This window comes from Rhineura floridana, chromosome 1 (assembly GCF_030035675.1).
Source record: "Rhineura floridana isolate rRhiFlo1 chromosome 1, rRhiFlo1.hap2, whole genome shotgun sequence".
Taxonomy (NCBI): Eukaryota; Metazoa; Chordata; class Lepidosauria; order Squamata; family Rhineuridae; genus Rhineura; species Rhineura floridana.
The window spans coordinates 306663689-306686372 of record NC_084480.1 but is presented as its reverse complement, the minus strand read 5'-3'; the positions used below and the strand labels follow the sequence as shown (position 1 = coordinate 306686372).

The window sequence follows — 22684 nt, the reverse complement described above, 5'->3', positions numbered from 1 at the left end:
TCACTCTCATTGGCTCCAATCATCAGGAAAGGATAAGGAAGCATGTTAGAAAACTCTTCTCCATGGCTAACACATTCCCCTTTCATGCTGATTGGATACCATGCTGGAGATATTGGGACTCTGCTCCTAAAAAAGTAAAGGGTCTAAGACACCCCCAAGGCCCCTGAGCTACTACACCCCTGTCCTGTATGTAGCCAAAAGGCCATTATCTACACTCAAAAGGAAGGTATAAGCAAGCTAAGGGGAAGCCTGGGATTTGCAAAAGTACACCTTTTTTTTTAAGGAAAAAGCTACGACTTTATCTCCACCATACATTTGTAGCACAGTTTTACCACTTTAAACAGTCATGCCTTCCCCCAAAGAATCCTGGGCACTGTCATTTGCTAAGGGTGCTGAGAGTATTAGGAGACCCCCTATGCCCCTCACAGAGCCTCAATTCTCAGAGTGATTTAATGATCAATCCCTTTTGCCAGGGAGCTCTGAGAATTATAGCTCTCTGAGGGGAACAACAACTCACAGCACCCTTAACAAACTATAGTTCCTAGGATTCTTTGGGGAAAACCATGACTGTTTAAAAGTGGCATAATAGTGCTTTAAATGCATGGTGTGGATGTGGCCTATGAAGGGAGGACCCCAAACCAGTCCAGTGAGAGCTTTTCTTCAGGTGGACCAAGTTTCAAACTCCAGTGTACAGCAATGCTCACTGAAGGTGCTATTGTTGTTGTTATGTGCCTTCAGGTCGATTACGACTTATGGCAACCCTATGAATCAGCAACCTCCAATAGCATCTGTTATAAACCACGCTGTTCAGATCTTGTAAGTTCAGGTCTCTGGCTTCCTTTATGGAATCAATCCATCTCTTGTTTGGTCTTCCTCTTTTTCTACTCCCTTCCGTTTTTCCCAGCATTGTTGTCTTTTCTAGTGAATCATGTCTTCTCATTATGTGTCCAAAGTATTATAACCTCAGTTTCATCATTTTAGCTTCTAATGACAGTTCTGGTTTAATTTGTTCTAACACCCAATTGTTTGTCTTTTTCACAGTCCATGGTATCCCCAAAGCTCTCCTCCAACACCACATTTCAAATGAGTTGATTTTTCTCTTATTCGTTTTTTCACTGGCCAACTCTCACATCCATACATAGAGATTGGGAATACTATGGTCTGAATGATCCTGACTTTAGTGTTCAGTGATGCATCTTTGCATTTGAAGATCTTTTCTAGTTCTCTCATAGCTGCCCTCCCCAGTCCTAGCCTTCTTCTGATTTCTGGACTATTGTCTCCATTTTAGTTAATGACTGTGCCAAGGTATTGATAATCCTTGACAAGTTCAATGTCCTCATTGTTAGCTTTAAAGTTTCATAAATCTTCAGTTGTCATTACTTTAGTCTTCTTAATGTTTAGCTGTAGTCCTGATTTTGTGTTTTCCTCTTTACCTTTCAACAGCATTTGTTTCTAATCATTACTGGTTTCTGCTAGTAGTTTGGTATTGTCTGCATATCTTAAATTATTGATATTTCTCCCTCCAATTTTCACACCTCCTTCATCTTGGTCCAATCCCGCTTTCCATATGATATGTTCTGCATATACATTAAACAATTAGGGTGATAAAATACACCCGTCTCACACCCTTTCCAATGGGGTACAGTCGGTTTCTCCACATTCTGTCTTTACAGTAGCCTCTTGTCCAGAGTATAGGTTGCACATCAGGACAATCAGATGCTATGGCACCCCCATTTCTTTGCTGTAAACTATAAAGCACAGGGTGATTTTCTTCTGAAATTCCTTGGTCTGTTCCATTATCCAATGTATGTTTGTGATATCATCTCTGTTGTCTCTTCCCTTTCTAAATCCAGCTTGGACATCTGCCATTTTTCGCTCCATATATGGTAAGAGCCTTTGTTGTAGAATCTTGAGCATTACTTTACTTGCATGGGATATTAAAGCAATAGTTCCATAATTACTGTAATCCCTGGATCCTCTTTCTTTGGAATTGGGATATACCGTATATTCCGGCGTATAAGACGACCTTTTAACCCAGGAAAATCTTCTCAAAAGTCGGAGGTCGTCTTATACGCTGGGTGCTGAAAAAGAGCGGGAAAATTGAGCCAATGAGAAAGGTTTGGGGTGAGGAAGGAGCAATGGCGGTCTAAAGAGAGCGCCAACTAGCTCAAGCTTCTCAAAATTTTTAAAAAACTCAACAGTTGTCGATGGCGGCTGGGGGACGAGCTATGTCTTAATAGCCGCGGAGACGGGCTCACGAAGCGCCAAATTTAAACGGAGCCGCAGCCGCAGGCTTCAATGGTCATCGCGGCGTAATTAACTGCCGTGGAGAAAGCCGGAGGGAGGGGGGGCAGAGCAAGGGAAAGAGCCGCAGCCGCAGGCTCTGGGGCCGCCAAAATAGGCGGCGATAAAAGGGAGAGAGCGAGGCGGTGCGAGGCGGAGAGCTGCGATCGGAAGCTCTCGATTAGACTTGCGGCCGCCTGCTGAGCGAGGGAGAGTCGCAGCTGCGGTCTCCCGGAATCGCCGTTAGGATCGGCAGAGAGCAGCAGCTCCTGCGAGGCTAAAGGAGGGCGGAGGAGTGCCGCTGGGCGAGAAGGAAAGCCGTAAGCTCCCTTAACAAAAGGAGACTAAGGCAGCCGCCTTAGAGAGAGAGAACCGCAGCCGCCGTATCTCTGGGAGCCGTAGGCTAAAGTTCTGGGGGAAAGGATCAGGGAAGGGAGGCCCCCCCCCAAGGAATTCCCCAGGAACAACGAGACAAACGATGTCAAAGACAAGACAGAGGGAAGGAAGAAACGTAGGATAGACAGATAACAAAACCTTCACACTCTGGGAAACGAATACACAAACAAAAAACAAGAAACTTAGCTACGCTATCTGGAATAACAAACTTGTTCGATACGAAGGCAAGAATGAACTGGAGAGTGGGAGGGGCCTGACGCCCCTAGTCTTGACTTCAAAGACATTCTTGCCTTCGCACGATAGGTTTTGTATACAACAACCAGCCAATCGCCGGTAAGGTACATCGCTTGCATGTCATAAACAGGGGTAGTCTTATACGGTGAGTATATCCCAAACTCTATATTTTAACTGGAAAAGTTGGGGGTCGTCTTATACGCCCAGTCGTCTTATACGCCGGAATATACGGTATATTGAAAGCTTCCAGTCTGTGGGCCATTGTTTAGTTTTCCATATTTGTTGACGTTTTGTCAAAATTTGGACAGATTCAGTCTCAGTAGCTTGTAGCAATTCTATTGGTATGCCATCTGTTCTTGGTGATTTGTTTCTTCCAAGTATTTTAAGAGCAGCTTTCACCTCACATTCTAACATTTCTGGTTCTTCATCATACGGTTCCTCCATGAATGAATCTGTCATCCTGGAATCTCTTTTATGTAGTTCTTCAGTGTATTGCTTCCATCTTCCTTTTATTTCATCTTGGTCAGTCAGTGCGTTCCCCTGTTGATTATTCAACATCCCTACTCTTGGTTTAAATTTCCATTTCATTTGCCTAATCTTTTGGAATAAGGCTCCTGTTCTTCCCTTCCTGTTGTCCTCTTCTATTTCTATACAATGACTATTGTTCTCTTTGTCCCTATGTACTAGTCGCTGTATTATTGCATTTAGGGTTCTGGCCGTGTTTCTATCCCTTCCAGTGATTAATCCCTTCCCATGTTTAATCCCTTCCAGGATGGGAAGGAACAAGCTAATTCTTGTCCCTTCTCATTCTGGGATGCTTTTGGTAAAAGTGGGGAGTTTGTACCCAACAAAGACAGCAGTAGAATGCCAATGAGCAAGCAGTGTACAGATTTGTTGGCAGAGAGGGCTCCAATGTCTTACTTGAAATGAAGCCTTCCTTAACTTGCAGATTTTCAAGGGCTGCTGCAAATCTACCATCTACAACTGGAAGGCTGGGCACGCACATACACATACCACCTGGTAGCCACCTTGATATTTTGCACAATGTTTGGTCAGATTCCACACACAGTTTATCCTGGGAAGACTTTATTTCTCTTTCAAGACAGGAGGTACCCTCTCCTGATACCTAGGAATCTCTCTCCTGCTTTTGGAAAATAATACCCACCAGGGTTTGTGAAGGCAACATTCTCCGGATAGCAAGAGAAACTAAGCAATCCTTCGGAGACAGTTTGCCATTTTGAATTTGGGAGCATAAAGAGATCTGAGCTGGCTGAAGATGAAACGCACTGGCGTGTAGTGGTTCTCTTGGGAATCTGATGCAGGGTTGGTTGAGTTGCTGCCTGCTGTACATGTATCTGTTTGCTTCCAATATGCTCGGTGTGTATATTTGTATTCTCTTATCCAGTGATAACTAATATCTGTAGTTCTGCCCCTGGTATGTCTCACACTCAAGAAAGTGTGGAATGCACAGCAATGCTTTCCCTGCTACCAACCAGAAAGTTAGAAAAGCTGAAGGTTGTCTTTAAAAGTGAAAATCAGGAACAATGAAAGAGCCCCTCTATGAAAACACAGAAAATATGTATTTGCTAAAACCTCATTAATGAGAGAAGTGTCCCAGATGCAAAAGACAACAGGATGCATGTGTAGAAAAAGGAATGTTAACAGGTGGAGTTTGTTACATGGTGTTTGTGGAAGGTGGGGAAGAAGTTGCTCCTGCTGAAATTCCACCTTATTTATTATTCAGGCATTCTTTATATTTTTAGGCCACCTTTCAGGGAAAAGTGCCCTCCCCGATCTGAAAAAGGTCCAAATGATCCCAAAACTTAACCAAACAATTAATAACCACCCCTGGGGCCCCTACAGATTTCCTTTTTATTGCTCATTCATGATGATTTGTGCCCATGATGTTATCAGGGCAGTTATACACAGTCCCGCTTTCAATAATGTTTATGCCTGCAAATGTTTTGGGGCACACATACTGCTTCATTTCCAGTCTATGTATAACCTGTAGCTTCCTGCTGAAATGCTGTAACGTTTCATACCATAAATGTTCCGGGGGGTGTGTGCTCTGGGTTTGTATCTTGCTTTTGTTATGCTAAAGTGCAAGACTGCCTCAATGTTACCAATGCTACTGGGGAAGCACTGCAGAACAACTGATAAAGCAGAAGGATGAATGGAAGATCCAGTGTAAATCTACCGCTAATGCACTATTATCGCATACTGCTTGGCATTAATCCACTAAGAAAAGAAAACCAATTACCTAGAACCAGAGCTTGGAAAAGTTACTTTTTTGAACTACAACTCCCATCAGCCCCAGCGAGCATGGCTACTGGATTGGGCTGATGGGAGTTGTAGTTCAAAAAAGTAACTTTTCCAGGCTCTGCCTAGAACCAATTACCTGGAGAGGTGGTGGGCTCTCCGACTCTGGAGGCATTCAAGAGGCAGCTGGGCAGCCATCTGTTGGGAATGCTTTGATTTGGATTCCTGCATTGAGCAGGGGGTTGGACTTGATGGTCTTATAGGCCCCTTCCAACTCTACGATTCTATGAAAACACACATTCTGGAGAGGCCCCTCAATATTCTGCACAAATATTCCTCCTATTTGGTCATCTGAGCTGAGTGAGAAGGAGGCATGAATGCCATATATAATAAATGTCAAAATGTCTGGATAGTTACAGATTATGAGTGCTTACTTTTGAGGTTATATGACATGTGAAACAGCGATAGATGCAATCAGTTCTCCTGGGATAACAGCCCCTGAACTCACGGTAACCTCTGGTCTGCTCCCATGTCCAAAGGGTGAATCAGAGGTCAACATACTCAAAAAAGAGTTGGCAACTTGGCAGTCCGGCTGGAAGAGGAAGAAAGAATTTGCCTGCCAGAGGTTTGAGAGCCGGTAGCCAGGACTCTTCACATAATCCCCTTCAGCATGCCTCAGATTCCTTTTGGTGAGAGGGTTTTCCTTTCTGGAGATTTTGGCAAAGTTTGTTTTTTGTTTGCACTAAAAATGGAAACAACGTGCACCAAAATGACCACTGCAAGCCTCACCACAGGTCAACAGCTATAGTTTAGCTTCCTTGTAGATTTTCAATATGAGGGACAAGCTACATGGTACCTCAAAGGTGTGGCATAGTTTAACAATGGGATTTGCTCTCACAAGATGTAGCAATGATGGCTGCCAACATTGATGGTTTTAAAAGGGGACTAGACAAATTCACGGAGAAGGCTTTCAACGGCTGCTAGTTATGACAGCTTTATGCTACCCCCAGTAACAGAGACAATATGTCCCCGAATACCAGTAGCTGGGAATCACAAGTGGGCAGTAGCATAGTGGCAAATTCAGAAGTGCAGGGTCCCTTCATGATAATCACACCATGTCCCCTCATAGCCATGCTTCCCTTTCCATTTTCCTTCGTCTCCCTTGCTCTCCGTGTCGTCTCCAAGTCCACACTCAACTACAATAGACTAGGAGCCAATCCAAGTCCTATACTCCTAATCCTTCAATAGTCTAGAAGCCTAGGAGCCAATCAACATGAAACAGGAAGCTGTGTGTTAGCTACTGAGAAGAGTCTACTCATGGGATAAATCAAGGTTTACCACCTTGAGTTCCTTGGGGAAAAGGTACAATAATGTGATTACTTAAATATATTTATACGTCTTAGAAATTCACTAATAGGCAAAAACAACCTTGCTGTTTAAGAATGTACTTATAGCCAACAGATATTTCTATCAAACTTTAAAAACTAGGGAAATTGGGCAGCTATAGTGAATGCACCAGGAGAGCAGGAGACCTGACCTCCTCTCTGAGATATTGTACTGCCCCACAAATTTGTAAAAATGCAAACACAATTTGCGTTGGTCTTTCACAGTCCAATCACTTCCTATGTAGCTTTGAAGAATTGGGTAACGTGTGCCTCTGAGCATATGGTGTCTCCTGCTCCCCTGGTGCATTCACTATAGCTGCCCAATTTCCCTGCTTTTTAAAGTTTGATAGAAATATATTGTTGGCTAGAGGTACATTCTTATACAGCAAGGATTTTTTTTTGCCTATTAGTGAATTTCTCTGCTATTTAATCTGGGAGGTACAAAATGGGATCCTGTGCAAGTTTGCTGAGAATGGATTGATCATTTGCATGCTTATTGAGTTCAGTGGGATTTACTCCCCTGCAATCATGCTTAAGATATGTGAAACTGACCATGGGGGAGGAGAAGAGGGATGGAGGGAGGGCTGAAGTGGGCAGAGGAGGAGGAGGAAGGGAGGGTGGGGAGGAGAGGAGAGAGGGGGAGGGAAAGGCAGGTCTGGTCATTTGCATGCTTATTGAGTGCGATGGGATTTATTTCCATGCAATCATGCTAAGAATAGGTAAAATTGACCATGGAGGAGGAGGGGGGAGGGGACAGGAGACGGAAGGGTTTGGAAGAGGAGGGGAGGGAAGGGCAAAGGCATTGGATAGGAGGGAGAGGAGGGCAGGTTTGATCATTTGCTTTTTGAGTTCAATGGGATTTACTCAGTACAATCATGCTTAGGAAATGTGAAACTGACCTGAAGGAGGGGGAGGGAGGGGGAAAGGGGGAGAAAAGGGTAGGAAGGGTAGGGGGAGGGTAGGGGAGGAGATTGGGTGGGTGGGCACTGGGCAGAGGGATAACATGATGTGAGTTGCAGTTAGTGAAATATCTAAGGGCATAAGTCTGAATTATCAATAGGATTGGTAAATTATTGTACTTGAAGGCTTTGGGATTTACATCCACACCAGGCCTTTATTTCACTTTAGACAATCATGGCTTCCTGGGAAGTGTGGTTTGTGAAGGGTGCTGAGAGTTGCTAAGAGACTCCCTATTCCCTTCACAGAACTACTATCCCCAGAAGAGGGGCTGACTGTTCAACCACTCTGGCCGCTGGAGCTCTGTCAGAGGAAGAGGAGTCTCCCAACAACTCTCACCACCCTTCACAAACTACACTTCCCAGCATTCTTTGGGGGAAGCCACGAGTGTCTAAAATGGAATAAAGGTCTGGTGTGGGTGTGGCTACCTGATTAGCCAAGCCAAACAGCTGTGATTCTGCTTTTAGAACACTGACTGTTGGTTCTTACTGAGCATGTCCATGCTTATAATTGATTCCAATGTTAAATTTCTTAAATTAATTAAAAATCAGCCATGCATTTTTTAAACTTTTAAACTACAGAAGATGAAGGCCAGAGTATGGGGCAAGATCAGTAGTAGGATTACAGGTACTCTGTGAACATGGCTGATTTTTAATTAATTTCAGCAAATTATGAGACCACTGACCCAAAAATGCCCAACAGGGTTCTGGTTTTTTTTTTTCTGTTTTAAACTTTGAACTCTCCATTCTCTCTGAGTGTTTTGTGTATCACCATGAAAACTTTTTTTTTTAACTGCCTTCCAATTGATTCTGACTTATGGGCGACCCTATGAATAGGATTTTCATGGTAAGCAGTATTCAGAGGGGGTTTACCATTGCCTTCCTCTGAGAGGCAGTGACTGGCCCAAGGTCACCCAGTGAGCTTCATGGCTGTGTGGAGATTCAAACCCTGGTCTCCCAGGTCATAGTCCAACACCCTAACCACTACATCACACTGGCTGTCGCATGAAAACTTAGAGGGTTGTTTAGCAAGCATTTCTGAGTTCAGGACTGTAAGTTTAGTAAGGTTTTGTTTTAAAATGAGCTTATGGGAATCAGCAGAATGGCATGGGGGTATTTTCAATTTAACATTGCGGAATGCGAAAAATCCATGCTGTATAATTATGATAATTGTATGTTTCAAAGGAAAGGGTGGAGATTTTCATTTTTGATAGGCTTATGACTTCTCTGGATATTACCAGAACATCCTAAGCACTAAAAGCATTAGTCACTTAAATGGTACAGTGAATGTATTCATCTTAGATTAAAATGTGGATTTTAAATGCAATTTTAATGAAATCCCTGGTGAATAGGTGTTCAGTACTAATGGTATTACCACTATTATTATAAGCAATCCATTTACATCTCTTTGTTCAGGCAATGGATCTCAGGTGTTACTCCTAAGAGATTCTTCCCTTTGCATTCTGCCAGTGATGGAGAAAGCCATTATCTTCATCCGTTAATTTTGAGATAACCTCTGCATTGCTGCCATTCTTCTGTTTATTTTAATTGGATGAGTAAGCAATTAATTGGCTGTCAGGCAATGCATTTCATCAGTTCAAAAGCTTTTAATTGGCTTACAACTTTATTCTCAAAACATGCGGCACGTGGTTGAACTGCAGGATTACACAACCAAAACCTGTGGGTTGTTATTCCAGAGCACTCACACTTAGAGATAAATCACCCATTTAAACCAGGGCTGAGAAATCTGTGGTCCTCCAGAAATGCTGGACTACAACTCCCATCATCATTGTTTATGCTCCTGGGACAGATGGGAGTTGGATTCCAACACAGGCTCCCCACCTCCAGTTGAAACTAATAAGAAATGTTGCTGATTGCCTCAGGTCACTGCAGTGCCAGGTCACAAAGGCTGATCACGGGTCATTGAGCTGAATGGGGCTTACTTCTGAGCAGAGCTTGGAAAAGTTACTTTTTCTGAACTACAACTCCCATCAACCCAATCCAGTGGCCATGCTGGCTGGGGCTGATGGGAGTTGTAGTTTAAAAAAGTAACTTTTCCAAGCTCTGCTTCTGAGTCAACATGCATTTTATTGGACTGTTCGGCCTTCTATGGAAATTTTCAACACTCCCCACCACACATCACCATTCTGCTTTTTTCTTTCAATGACCAATAAAAAAACAGAAGTCCATGAAAGTCCCCGTACATTATTATAACTTGTTCTCTCTCTGTGGCAACTTGCTCCTCGTTTCCAAGTTTGATGACTTTGCAGCAGGTCTTGGACATTTCCCCTGAAGTTGCCACTTAGGAGTGGCACCTCTGTGAGCAATGCATCACAGGTTAAAGGGTCTGGGGTAATAGGAAAGCTCAGGATCTGGGAGACATCAAGGCCCACATTAACGTGCTGTAATATGAAGGTTACCTTCTAAGGCAAGAAGGTCAGTAGAGTTAAGAGTACCTGCTTTGCATGCACCAGGTCCCAGGTTCAATCCCTGGGTCCTCTAGTTAACAAAGATCAGCTGGAGACTCTGGCAAGCAACTGCCAATCAGATTCAGTACCACACAATCCTGGCCTAGATGCAGTAGTGTAATGGCAATTTCAGAAGTGCAGGGTCCCTTCATGATAGTCATGCCACACACAGCCAAGCCCCCATTTCCACTTTCTGTCATCTCTCTAGTTCTCCCTGTCATCTTGTGAGCCAATCACCATGAAAGGAGAGGTTGTGCGTTAGCTGCTAAGGAGAGTCTTCTGAGTGGCTGGCTCACCTCCTTTCATTCTGATTTGCTCCAATCAGCATGAAAGGACAAGGACTCTTCTCAGTGGCTAACATGCTCCCTTTTTATGCTGATTGGCTTTGGCTCATACATAGGGACCTGGCTGGGACCCTGCTCCCCAAAAAGTAACAGGTCTACGCCCCCCCACATCCCTGGACAACTATACCCCTACCTAGATGGTCAAATAGTCTGACCTGATACAAGGCAGCTTCCTATGTTTATACCCTTGTCTCCAACCTCAGAGCTCAGGTGGCAAAGTGAAGTTCTTCAATGTGGCACCTCATCTATGCGACACCCAGCTCCTGAATCTTATGCCCTTTCAGCCCCATGCAAAATCCTCTGAATTCACCCAAGCCTTTCAAAACATTGTTTAGTACACCAAGGGGGACACTCCAGAAACAAGAGAGCTGCATCAGACCACAGCCAAAGGAAAATATGTAAAAGGTGCCGTTAGAAACAATTTTTATTTTTTAGAAAATAGCCCTGATTAGTTCAGGGGTGTCATCTCTCTCCCCCTCCCCCCTTGTAAAAGGAAAATCAATTCTCTGTTTTTCACTTACTCTCTACTCTGTGGTAGAGAAAGGAACATGTTTTCTCCGGAAAATGTTGCAAAAGGAAAATAACCCCTGAAAAACAGATCTCAGCTTGCAATGTGTGGAGCTAACTTGAGTGGGGTGGGTGGGAATGACAGAGAATAAAATCGGCCTTCCAAACATTGGCTGCCCTCCACTTTTCCTCACTGCATCTCCTAGTAAAATTTAGCTAAAGCTGGAGATGTCATTATATCCAGGGATTCCACAACCCTCCTTCACTTTATTGGTTGATACTCATCAATGGCTATCAGTGGCTGGCTACCACCCCTAATGGCTATGGTCTACCTCCACTGTCAGAGGCAGTATTCTCCTGGATACCATTGCTGGAAACTGCGGGGTGGGGCAGAGCTCTTTTGTGCTCAGGTCCAACCCATCTTCCCTGATCATTGGCCATGCTGCCTGAGGCAGATGGGAGTTGCAGTCCAACAACATCTGAAGGGCCACAGGTTCCCCATCCCTGCTGTAAAAGACGTCATGGCTTCTGTCAGAGATCCTGAATTTCCTTTACAGAACTACATTTCCCAGGGATAGGGAATGATTATCCAATTGGACCGTCTGTAGTAGTCCAGCAGTCTCTTCACACCAGCCTTATCTGCACCATACATTTAAAGCATTACCATGCCTTTTTAAACAATCATGGCTTACCCCCAGGAATCCTGGGAACTGTTGCTAGTTAAGGGTGCTGTTAAGAGACCCCTATTCTCCTCCCAGAGCTACAGTTCCCAGAATTCCCTGGGAAGAGGTTTTGATTGTTAAACTACTCTGGGAATTGTAGCTCTGGGAGGGGAATAGGAGTCTCTTAACAACTCTCAGCACCCTTAACAAACTACAGTTCCGGGACTTCCGGGAAGGGTGACTTCGCTTGTGCCTGCTTTTGGGACGGGCTCCCGCCTCAAAAGAAGCTTATTCAGATATAAATCAGTCAGAACATTTTTTTTTTGACTGATGAAATTTCTCCCGGGCAGGGAGAAACGTAGAGATCAACCTCAAAAGCCTGTTTTTGTTGGGAGGACTGGATTTCATTAATTTATGAGATAAGGTCCAGCCAACAATGCCGGACGGACTTTCTAACAAGCTCTATCTGCTTAAGCGATACGTTTATCTTTTCTTTAAAGAGAGAACGGACTAACAGGCAAGCACCCTTCTTTCTATTCTTTTTTTTACTTGGTTTAAATTGTTGCAGCAAAAGGAGATTTGTCAGATTGATCGGCTTTGGACAACTTCTGGGTGAGATATAGCTCTTCTCTGTTATTCACGAAATTAACAGCTTATCTCTGTTTCTGTCGCAAAAAGCTGTCCTGGAAGTGCATTCTAAAGATAATAAACAGAAGAGGGATTTCTATTCCTGATTTCTATTCCGAGGAATATTATATTGTCTGGGACTATTCTCTTTTTGGTCTATTTTATTTTGACGAATCTGCTTCTTCACGACGCCACTAACTGTTTTGATGCTGGGAACTAAATTTGTTTTGCATTCTTGAACATAGAGAGATAAGGCAGGTTGCTCTGTTTATACTGTGATGTCATCAAGCCTGGAATATTAACCCAATTGTTGCTGAAATAAGAAGTGGTTCTTCTTTATTTTTGTTTTGCTTTGTTTTCGTGGTTTTAAAAATGGCAATCAAGAAAGTGGCTGAGAATCTGGAAGTAATTATGTTTCAGAAAATAATGGATGAGATTGAGATAACGAAACAAACCCTGCGACAGGGTAGTAAGGAGCTGAAAATTGAACTGAGCAAAATGACGCAGGAGCTTAAAGAATTAGGGGATCCTGTGAGAGAGGAGAATGAGATCAGAGATGAGAAAAGAAAAAATAAAGGGAAGATACAAGTCCTGGAGATTGGAACAAATGTGGAATTGGAAAAAGATCTGGAGTTTATGGATTTTAGAAATAAAATCTACTGTTTGGAATTTAACGTTATCTCTGAAGAAATTAATGAAGATATTAGAGATAAAGTTATCAATGGCTTGGATAATCTTCTGGACTGGAATGATGTGATGGAGCTTGATATAGAGAAAATCTATGGAATTAACTGCAGCCATGTGACAATGGAAAAACTCTTAAGAGATGAGCCAGTGCATTTTGTAAAAAAGAAGAACACAGATATGACTTTACAACAGTATTTCAGCAACTTATTCAGAATGGATGGCAAGAAAATATTTGGGATAGAGGAAATTCCCATCAGACTCTTATTATATGACTATGGCTACAACAGCAAGATTATTATGGACTACTGATAATGGAAGATTGGACACTGAAATTACTGGACTTAACAGGACTATTGAAGATGGAAGATGGAACTAATAGGGATAATGGAATAATGGCTATTGAAATTATTGGACCTAACAGATTCTGATGAGATGGATTAATCGAAATGTTTATTTGGACTATGGTTATGACAATAAGATTATTATAATTATTAACGAGATGGATTAATTGACATGTTTATTTGGAGAAAAATTGATAGATATATTTCTTAAAGAATTGAAACCTCTCTTTGACTTTTTGTGGAAAGAATAAAGTAATGTTTATGAGATTTGATGATTAATTAAGATAACTACTGGAGGAAAGTGATTTTATAATATGATTTAAGAGACAGGATTGTTATATATTGTAGACCTATAACTGATTTGATATGTGACAAATGGGAAGTCAACATTTTATTTTTTTTTGTTTAATCATTTTTGTTTTGTTTTGTTTTTTGTCTTTGAATGTTTTATGATTTTGTTTTCTATGTTTTATGAAAATTTGAATAAAAATTATTGTAAAAAACAAAAAACAAAAACTACAGTTCCGAAGTTTCTTTGAGGAAAGCCATGATAGTTCAAAGTTGTATGATACTGCCTTACATGTATACTAGTGCAAATGGGGTCATAAGGACTGCTTTCAGGCATAATTTTCTTCACACAGTCATAAGTTTGAAGGGGCCATAATTTAAATGATTGCTGATAAGCAAATTGCCATGTCGACTACGACAAGTCTAATTGTTTGCTTCCAAGTAACTTTTATGTCCAATTACTTGGTGATGGTTTCTGTTGCAGTTGCATTCCTGTCGCTTTAGATGTTGTTTTGCTTGTTCGTTTATAAAATGGGAGATTGACAAGGGTAGGTATGTGTGTGTGTTTGCTTGCTGGTGTGCTATATTTTATTTTCCCTTTTGCTTACTTTGTCACTCCCCCCCCCCCATTTTTGCGCAGGTAACTTTCTTGTGGTGACAGATGAGACATGAGATCTTCAGCCTCCAGGCTCTCTAGCTTTTCCTCCAGGGATTCATTATGGAATCGGTAAGAAAACAATGGGGCAAAATAAGCCCAAACAATAGGTCTCTTACATCCTTCTAGAGTTGTAAAAATGCTTTGCAGTCCTAACAGGGCTCCCCAGATCCCTGTAAAGTTGTTCGTGACCATGCCCATTTTACAGACAGCAAACCGAAGCATAGGGCAAAGGAAGCTGCTGGCTTGGGAACACCACACCCATCATGACTTATGCAACTCAGCATGACCAGATTTCAGTTTCTCCATAGACTGGCTCATACCTAAGGCAGCTTCCCCATATTTGGCTATTTTGCAGCTATAGGGAACAGCCAATATTGTTGCTCGTGCCCTGCATCTTTTTGTATGGGGGAAGTGAATTGTGTTTTCCCCTCCAGGATCTGATCAATTTCCATCTGTATGTGATTACGGCAAGGGAAAGATCTGTCGGTTTTGCAGTAGTGTAGTGGCAAATTCAGAAGTGCAGGGTCCCTTCATTATAGTCACCACCCCTTTTTTTGCTGTGGGGTTGAGAATGAGATCTTTGTTAATGCCTTTTCCAACAACAGACATCCCTAAGAGCCAATAAGTATGAAAGGGTTCAGTAGTGTTAGCTACTGAAAAGAGTCTTCTCTGTGGCTGACTCACCTCCTTTCACTCTGATTGCTTCCCATCAGCAGGAAAGGACAAGGAAGCATGTGGCTAATACACTCCCCTTTCTCAGTGGCTAATACACTCCCCTTTCCTGCTGATTGGCTTGTAGGATGCTGGAGACATAGGGACCCTGCTCCTACATAAGTAAGTGTCGGAAGGCAGAGCTGGGGTCACAATCCCGGGGAGCTGGATCCCGGAGAGTTGGGAGAAGAGTATTCGGATGGATGGCAGAGGGAAGGGGGAGGAACTTCCCCCCTTTGGAGCGAAGACGAAACAGAGGAACTGCCAGTGATAAGGTCGCTTAGCAACGGGAAGCCTGAGCCCTCCCTGGACATTCTCACGCCTCCCCCTCTTTCAGGCTCAGAGCAAGAGGGGGAAGAGGGAGGGCTGCTCACAGCCAAAAAGCGGGGAGGAAGTTTACCATCAGCCCCTCCCCTATCCCCCATCCTGGAATCGGAAACTTCAGAAGAGGAGGGGGTGATGCCTCCCCCCTCACCGCGCACACGCAGACAGCTGAAAAGACAGGAGAGAAGGGGGGAAGGCGGGCAGTACCTGAGGGGCAGTTAAGGAGGAGCGAAAGATTGCGCGCCCGTTTGGCCCCTTCTTAAAGAACAGGCGGGAAGAAGTCCCTTGCTCTGTCAACTTTCTCCCAATGCCGCAGGACCTGTATCCCTGTATTGATTCATGAGAAAACGCAGTCTTTGTTTGGACATTACCCTAATAAAACATGAATTAACTACAATCGTTGGTCTGGTTCCTGAATCACATCCTGGGCCTGACAGCTTGACAGAGCCACCTAAATCACCCTCAACGCTCTCTTCACTTGACTGGGACAAGATGTCAAAGGGAGCAGCGGGGGGGACGAACCCCACTTCTGAGACGGAAGAAGTGGAACTCCTGAGGACTAAGGTAGCTGATTTGCAGACGGATGTTCAAGCCCTGCTAGCAGCAGTCAAGGCGCTGAAGACGGATAATCAAACCTTGAAGGCCATGATAGACCAGATGCGAACAGCCCCTCCAGCTGCCGTAGTAAAGGTTCCCATTGGATTGCCCCCAAAATACGTGGGACAAAGTGATCAGTTGGCAACCTTCGTGGCTCAATGCGAGTTATATCTGGATGTCAGGCACACGGAATTTCCAGACGATGGGGCTAAAGTAGCTTTCGTGATTAGCCTCCTGGAGGGAGAAGCTGCAAAATGGGTGACTCCGTATCTCGTGAGAAAGGATACTGTCTTAGGAAGGTACAGAGGATTTATACAGGAGATGACCGAGATGTTTCAAGACCCGCAAAGGGCTGAAACAGTAGCGTGGCAACTAGGCGCTCTGAAGCAAGCTAAAGGGACTGTTTCCGAGTACACTAACGCTTTTAAAATTCTGTCCCAGGAAACTGGTTACAATGACGCCGCCCTGATGTTTATGTACCGGAGTGGATTAAATGCTGAAATCCTGGATGAGTTGGCCAGGACCTCCCCCCCCCCGCTGACCTACCAGGGCTCATCCGGCTATGCCTACAGATAGATCACCGGATGGAAGGAAGGCGCCTGGAAAGGAAGCAGGAGGTCCTGAGATACTCAGCCTCGGCATCCCGCAACAAGACCCTTCCCACTACAGGGATGGCAGGTAATGCAACTGAGGGACAGGGAGGGGCTAGGCCAAGACTGTCGGAAGAAGAAAAGGAAAGACGACGCCGGGAACGTTTATGCTTTTATTGTTCAAAGCCGGGCCATGTGGCCAGAGACCGTGGACTGAAAGGGGGGAAAGTCGAGCCGTCGGGAAACTAGAACACCCAGTCCACGTGCAGGCCGGTGGACTGGGGGCAGCGTTGTATAAAGGCCCCCCAACGATCCAACCTCCCTCAAAGGGGGTGTTGGTCTTGCCTATTCGGATTACAACTTCCAGAGGAGTGGTGTTTAATTCCACTGCCTTAATTGACAGTGGAGCCTCCACAAATTTTATTGATGCAAAGTTAGTCAAGCGTCATGGAATTTCCCGGTGGAAACTGGACGCTCCCCTAGCTGTGGAGACTATCGATGGGAGACCCCTGAAGTCAGGAGGGGTGACACAAGCCACGGAGGAAGTGAAACTTCAAATCCCTGGGCACGAAGAGTTCAATTCGCTGTACGTGTCAGATCTCTCGAACTTTGAGGTGATTCTGGGAATGCCCTGGCTAGCAAAGCATGAAACCAAAATAAGTTGGAAGGAGGCGGTGGTGTGGTTCACCTCACAGTATTGCCAGGAGAACTGTCAACCTGAAGGAATCAAGAACACCTTAGTGGGGGCAGTGCAAGAGATTGAGCAAGTGACCCTGCTGCCAAAGTATGAAGAATTCAAAGATGTGTTTGATGAAAAAGAGGCAGAGACTTTACCCCCCCCACCGCCCTTACGACTGTGCGATTGATCTAGTGCCAGGAGCCAGCATCCCATCAGGGAGAATCTACTCTCTCACAGAGAATGAGAGAGAGGCCCTGAAGGAATTTCTGGATAAAAACCTGAGGCGAGGATTCATACGCCCCTCACAATCCCCTGCTGGAGCGCCACTAGTGTTTGTAAAAAAGAAGGGGGGGAACTCAGACCCTGTAATGACTATCGCCCATTGAACCAGATCACCATCCCCAACAGCTACCCGCTGCCCCTGATCTCAGAGTTGCTGGACCGACTACGCTCTGCAAAAATCTTCACGAAGTTGGATTTGAGAGGAGCGTACAATCTGATCAGAATGAAGGAGGGAGATGAATGGAAAACAGGATTCTTGACCGCTTATGGACAGTATGAATACCTTGTCATGCCGTTCGGGCTTTGTGGAAGCCCAGGAATTTTTCAAAAATTCATGAACGACGTGTTTAGAGACTTGTTGGACACGTATGTAATCTGTTACTTAGATGATATTCTGGTGTTCTCAAAGAACCAGGAAGACCACGACCAGCATGTGAAGACGGTGTTGAAGAGACTGAGAGAAAATCACCTGTATGCTAAATTAGAGAAATGTGGATTTGACCTCAAGTCTCTAGACTTCCTTGGATATCGAATCTCAGCGGAAGGCGTGGAGATGGACCCAGGGAAAGTAAGCTGCATATTGGACTGGGGCCAACCTGTCACCAAAAAGGATGTACAACGGTTTTTGGGGTTTGCCAATTATTACAGAAAGTTCATTCCAGGGTTTTCCAAATTAACAGCTCCTCTGACTGACTGTTTAAGGGGGAAGAAGAAGTTTCAATGGACAGAGAACGCCACCGAGGCCTTTGAGGAGCTGAAGAGAAGGTTTGCTACTGAGCCCATTCTGCGCTTTGCTGATCCGAACCTCCCTTTCGTAGTGGAAGCAGATGCTTCAGATTTTGCCATCGGGGGGGTCCTGCTACAATTAGACCAAGAAGTGAAGGAGCTGCACCCCTGTGCGTACTTCTCTCGGAAGTTAAAGCCTGCAGAGAAAAACTACACAGTTTGGGAGAAGGAGCTGCTGGCCATCAAGGACTCTTTTGAAAACTGGAGACAATACCTAGAGGGGACCTCTCATCGAATTGAAGTGCGCTCCGACCACAAGAATCTTGAAAGCCTCCAAACCGCCAGAAAGCTGAACCAGAGACAGATAAAATGCTCCCAGTTCTTCACTAGGTTTAACTTCCAGATTACTTACCATGCCCAAGCCAAAAACCAGAGAGCGGATGCCTTATCCAGACAACCACAATACAAAGAAAGTGAATCCGAGGACCAGCCTCAGTACGTAATCCCGCCAGAGAAATTAACATTGGGAGTATGCCAGCCTTCATGGGAAGAGGAACTCAAAAAGGCACAACAAGAAGATGCAGACATGCTAAAATATCAGCAGGAGACGGGACAAGGTCAAGACTCAGAAGTAACCTTTCACTGGAGAAATGGACTGTTATGGTTCAAAACCGCCAGATATGTGCCAGAAGGGGAATTAAGGCTCAGAATCCTACACCAGTGTCATGATTCCATCACAGCGGGACACTTTGGGATTTACAAGACCATTCAGAACGTGGCCAAGGACTTCTGGTGGCCTAAAATGCATCGGGATATTGAGAGTTATGTAAAGTCCTGCTCTGTCTGTCTGCGGACAAAAACACAAACAGGGACACCAGCAGGACTGTTACAACCATTGCCTGTCCCACACGAACCCTGGAAGGACCTCTCCATGGATTTTATAACTGATCTACCCAAGTCCCAAGGAATGACAGCCATCTTAGTAGTGGTGGATCTACTTACCAAAATGGCACACTTTCTTCCTTGTGCAGGGGCCTTAGAGGCTAAAGAAACGGCCAAGTTATTCATAAAAGAAGTCTACCGGCTGCATGGATTGCCAAACAGCGTAGTCTTAGACCGAGGAACTCAGTTCACAGCCAAATTTTGGAGAGCAATGTGGAAACAGTTGCAGACGAAATTAAAACTCTCCTCCGCCCATCACCCCCAGACAGATGGGCAGACGGAACGCTTGAACGCCGTTTTGGAAAGATATTTACGAAGTTATGTGTCCTATCAACAGACTGACTGGGTATCATATTTGCATTTTGCAGAGTTCGCCTACAACAATTCTCTGCACTCCAGCACTCAACAAACCCCGTTCTTCGCTAATTATGGATTCCATCCTAAAGTCTTTCCAAGCAGCTCAGAAGGAATGCTGGTACCGGCAGCTGAGAACTTCCTTAAGGAATTGCAAGCGGCGCAACAGACACTGAAACAGCAGTTAAACGAAGCCAAAATGGAGTACAAGCGAGTTGCTGACCTGCACAGGAAGGAGGACCCCCCCTTCAACCGGGAGACCAGGTATGGCTCTCCACCCGCTTCCTCCAGATGCTGGGCAAATGTAGAAAATTACAAGACAAGAGGGTGGGTCCTTTCGAAATAGAAACTCAAATCAATCCCGTGGCGTACCGACTGAAGCTGCCTGACACGTTTAAAATACATCCTGTGTTCCATCGATCCCTCTTAACGAAAGCCGCCCCTCCCAGTGAGTTACGGCTGGAGGAACCTCCCAGAGCTCCACTCCTGGTAAATGAGCAGCTTGAGTTTGAAGTTGAGGAGATCTTAGATTCCAGGATGAGACGCCACAAGCTGCAGTACTTGATTCACTGGAAAGGCTATGGGGTGGCTGACAGATCATGGGAAGATGCAGCTGATGTGCATGCTCCAGAATTGGTAAAACTTTTCCATCAACGTTTTCCCCACCGTCCCAAGCCCGACAAGGGGAGGGGGGCACAGCCTGGGAGGGGGGATGGTGTCGGAAGGCAGAGCTGGGGTCCCAATCCCAGGGAGCTGGATCCCGGAGAGTTGGGAGAAGAGTATTCGGATGGATGGCAGAGGGAAGGGGGAGGAACTTCCCCCCTTTGGAGCGAAGACGAAACAGAGGAACTGCCAGTGATAAGGTCGCTTAGCAACGGGGAGCCTGAGCCCTCCCTGGACATTCTCACGCCTCCCCCTCTTTCAGGCTCAGAGCAAGAGGGGGAAGAGGGAGGGCTGCTCACAGCCGAAAAGCGGGGAGGAAGTTTACCATCAGCCCCTCCCCTATCCCCCATCCTGGAATCAGAAACTTCAGAAGAGGAGGGGGTGATGCTTCCCCCCTCACCGCGCACACGCAGACAGCTGAAAAGACAGGAGAGAAGGGGGGGAAGGCGGGCAGTACCTGAGGGGCAGTTAAGGAGGAGCGAAAGATTGCGCGCCCGTTTGGCCCCTTCTTAAAGAACAGGCGGGAAGAAGTCCCTTGCTCTGTCAACTTTCTCCCAATGCCGCAGGACCTGTATCCCTGTATTGATTCATGAGAAAACGCAGTCTTTGTTTGGACATTACCCTAATAAAACACGAATTAACTACAATCGTTGGTCTGGTTCCTGAGTCACATCCTGGGCCTGACAGTAAGAGACCACTATACCCCTGCAATTTTGGCTCTTATTTTTTCAAATCTTAAATTCAGTTCTCCACATTTCTGCAGCAGTTTGCGATTAAAAAAAAAATCCACATGAAAATTCTTCAGCATTTGAGTGCAAATTTTCCTTACTAAACCCAGTGTTTTGATTAATGTACGCATGTTTGCAATCACTTTCTCCTGATATAATGCATTTTTGTACATTATTTTCACTATTTTATTAATTTTATGCACACCTGCCAGTATTATTTATTCTATTAAATTTATATCCTGCCCTTCCTCCCAGTAGGAGCTCTGGGCGGCAAACAAAAACACTAAAAACACTCTAAAACATCATAAAAACAGACTTTAAAATATATTGAAACCAAGGCATCTTTAAAAACATATTAAAACCAAACATCTTTTACAACATCTTTTTTAAAAAGCTTTTAAAACATCTTAAAAAGCAATTCCAACAGAGATGTAGATTGGGATAAGGTCTCTACTTAAAAGGCTTATTGAAAAAGTAAGGTCTTCAGTAGGTGCTGAAAAGATAACAGAGATGGCGCCTAATATTTAAGGGGAGCCAGTAATGTATGCATTATTGTAAACATTGCTTGGTTGTATAGCTGCATCGCAAAATTCGGATAAGTGCAAATTTTGAAGGATGGCTGTGCTTTGGTGCTCATATTCATAGAATCATAGAATAGTAGAGTTGGAAGGGGTCTATAAGGCTATCAAGTCCAACCCCCTGCTCAATGCAGGAATCCAAATCAAAGCATTCCCGACAGATGGCTGTCCAGCTGCCTCTTGAATGCCTCCAGTGTTGGAGAGCCCACTACCTCTCTAGGTAATTGGTTCCATTGTCGTATGGCTCTAACAGTTAGGAAGTTTTTCCTGATGTTCAGTCGAACATCAGTCAAATATTTGCAAAACAACATTCAGTCAAATATTGTTTTGCAAAGTGCAAATTTGATTGATTCAGCTTCAAATGGGAGCTGAATTTAATTTCTCCTCGTCCCCAGTTGGGATACTTCTATTTTCCACCATAATACAAGGCCAAATACAGCATTGAACTTACAGTTATTATCTTCTTTTGTCTTACAGGTGGGGTAGCTAACAATTTTTCATTTTTGTTCTCTAGCCCCCTCATTGGGGAAGAGTTCTAGGTCAGGGATAAAGCTGTAAAGCAGTGATCTGAAGTGGTCTGTTCAGCCATCTGCTCATGCTCTGGAGCAAGGGTAGGCAATGCGGTGCCCTACAGCTGTTGCTGGACTACAACTCCCATCAGCCCTGATCATTGGGATCATCAATATCCAACAAAATTTGGAGAGCATCACATTGGCTACCCTTGTCTTATAGCATTTACCAGCTGTGCTGAATTGCTACGAGTCACCACTAGTGCTGATGATACTTAGCCTTTTACACAGCATATTTCAAGTGTGCAAAACAACAAATGTAAGTTATCCATACAACAGTCTCATGCAGTAGGCCAACTGATAGAAGCTATTTTGTAGCTTTCCTCAAAAAGCAGGCTATTAATCCCTCAAATAAAAGTAGTAATAAGAAAACATACATTCCCTCAATAGTACAGGGAGAGGATCAGATTTGATGCCTAAGTAAATAGGGGCTTAAGGAGAATAGTGGTTTGCCTATTGGCACCAGTGTGCTTGTGGTGCAGTATTCGAAGGCTGCAGTACTACAATAGAGTAACCCCTATTGAACACAGTGGGGAGTACTTCTGAGCAAACATGGGTAGGCATTATGTGCTTTATTTATTTATTTATTAAATGTAGATCCTGCCCAGAGAAGGCCAGGGTGCCAAACACAGAGATGATAAAACAATTAAAACAATTCCAATATAGATGCAGGCTGGGAAACATCTCTACTTCAAAGGCTTCTTGTAAGAGGATGGTCTTCCATAGGTGCCGACAAGACAACAGAGATGGCGCTTGCGTTGACATCCAAAGACAGTGCATGAAGAAACAGAGCAGAATTGACATTGGGTAGCACGCGCTGCTGGAGATAAGAGATGGGGCTTGTTG

General features: G+C 44.4%; 1 protein-coding gene across 3 annotated transcripts in view; it reads left to right on the top strand.

The window, feature by feature from the left end:
• The window catches only part of ASAP1 (ArfGAP with SH3 domain, ankyrin repeat and PH domain 1), a 284334-nt gene that overhangs the window by 40117 nt on the left and 221533 nt on the right, over nucleotides 1-22684 (top strand). For all 3 annotated transcript variants that reach the window (XM_061606851.1, XM_061606803.1, XM_061606813.1), the window contains exon 2: nucleotides 14078-14164. In XM_061606851.1, the coding sequence (XP_061462835.1) occupies nucleotides 14106-14164 (59 nt within the window). In that variant the 5' untranslated portion in view covers nucleotides 14078-14105. The remainder of the gene's footprint in view (nucleotides 1-14077; nucleotides 14165-22684) is intronic.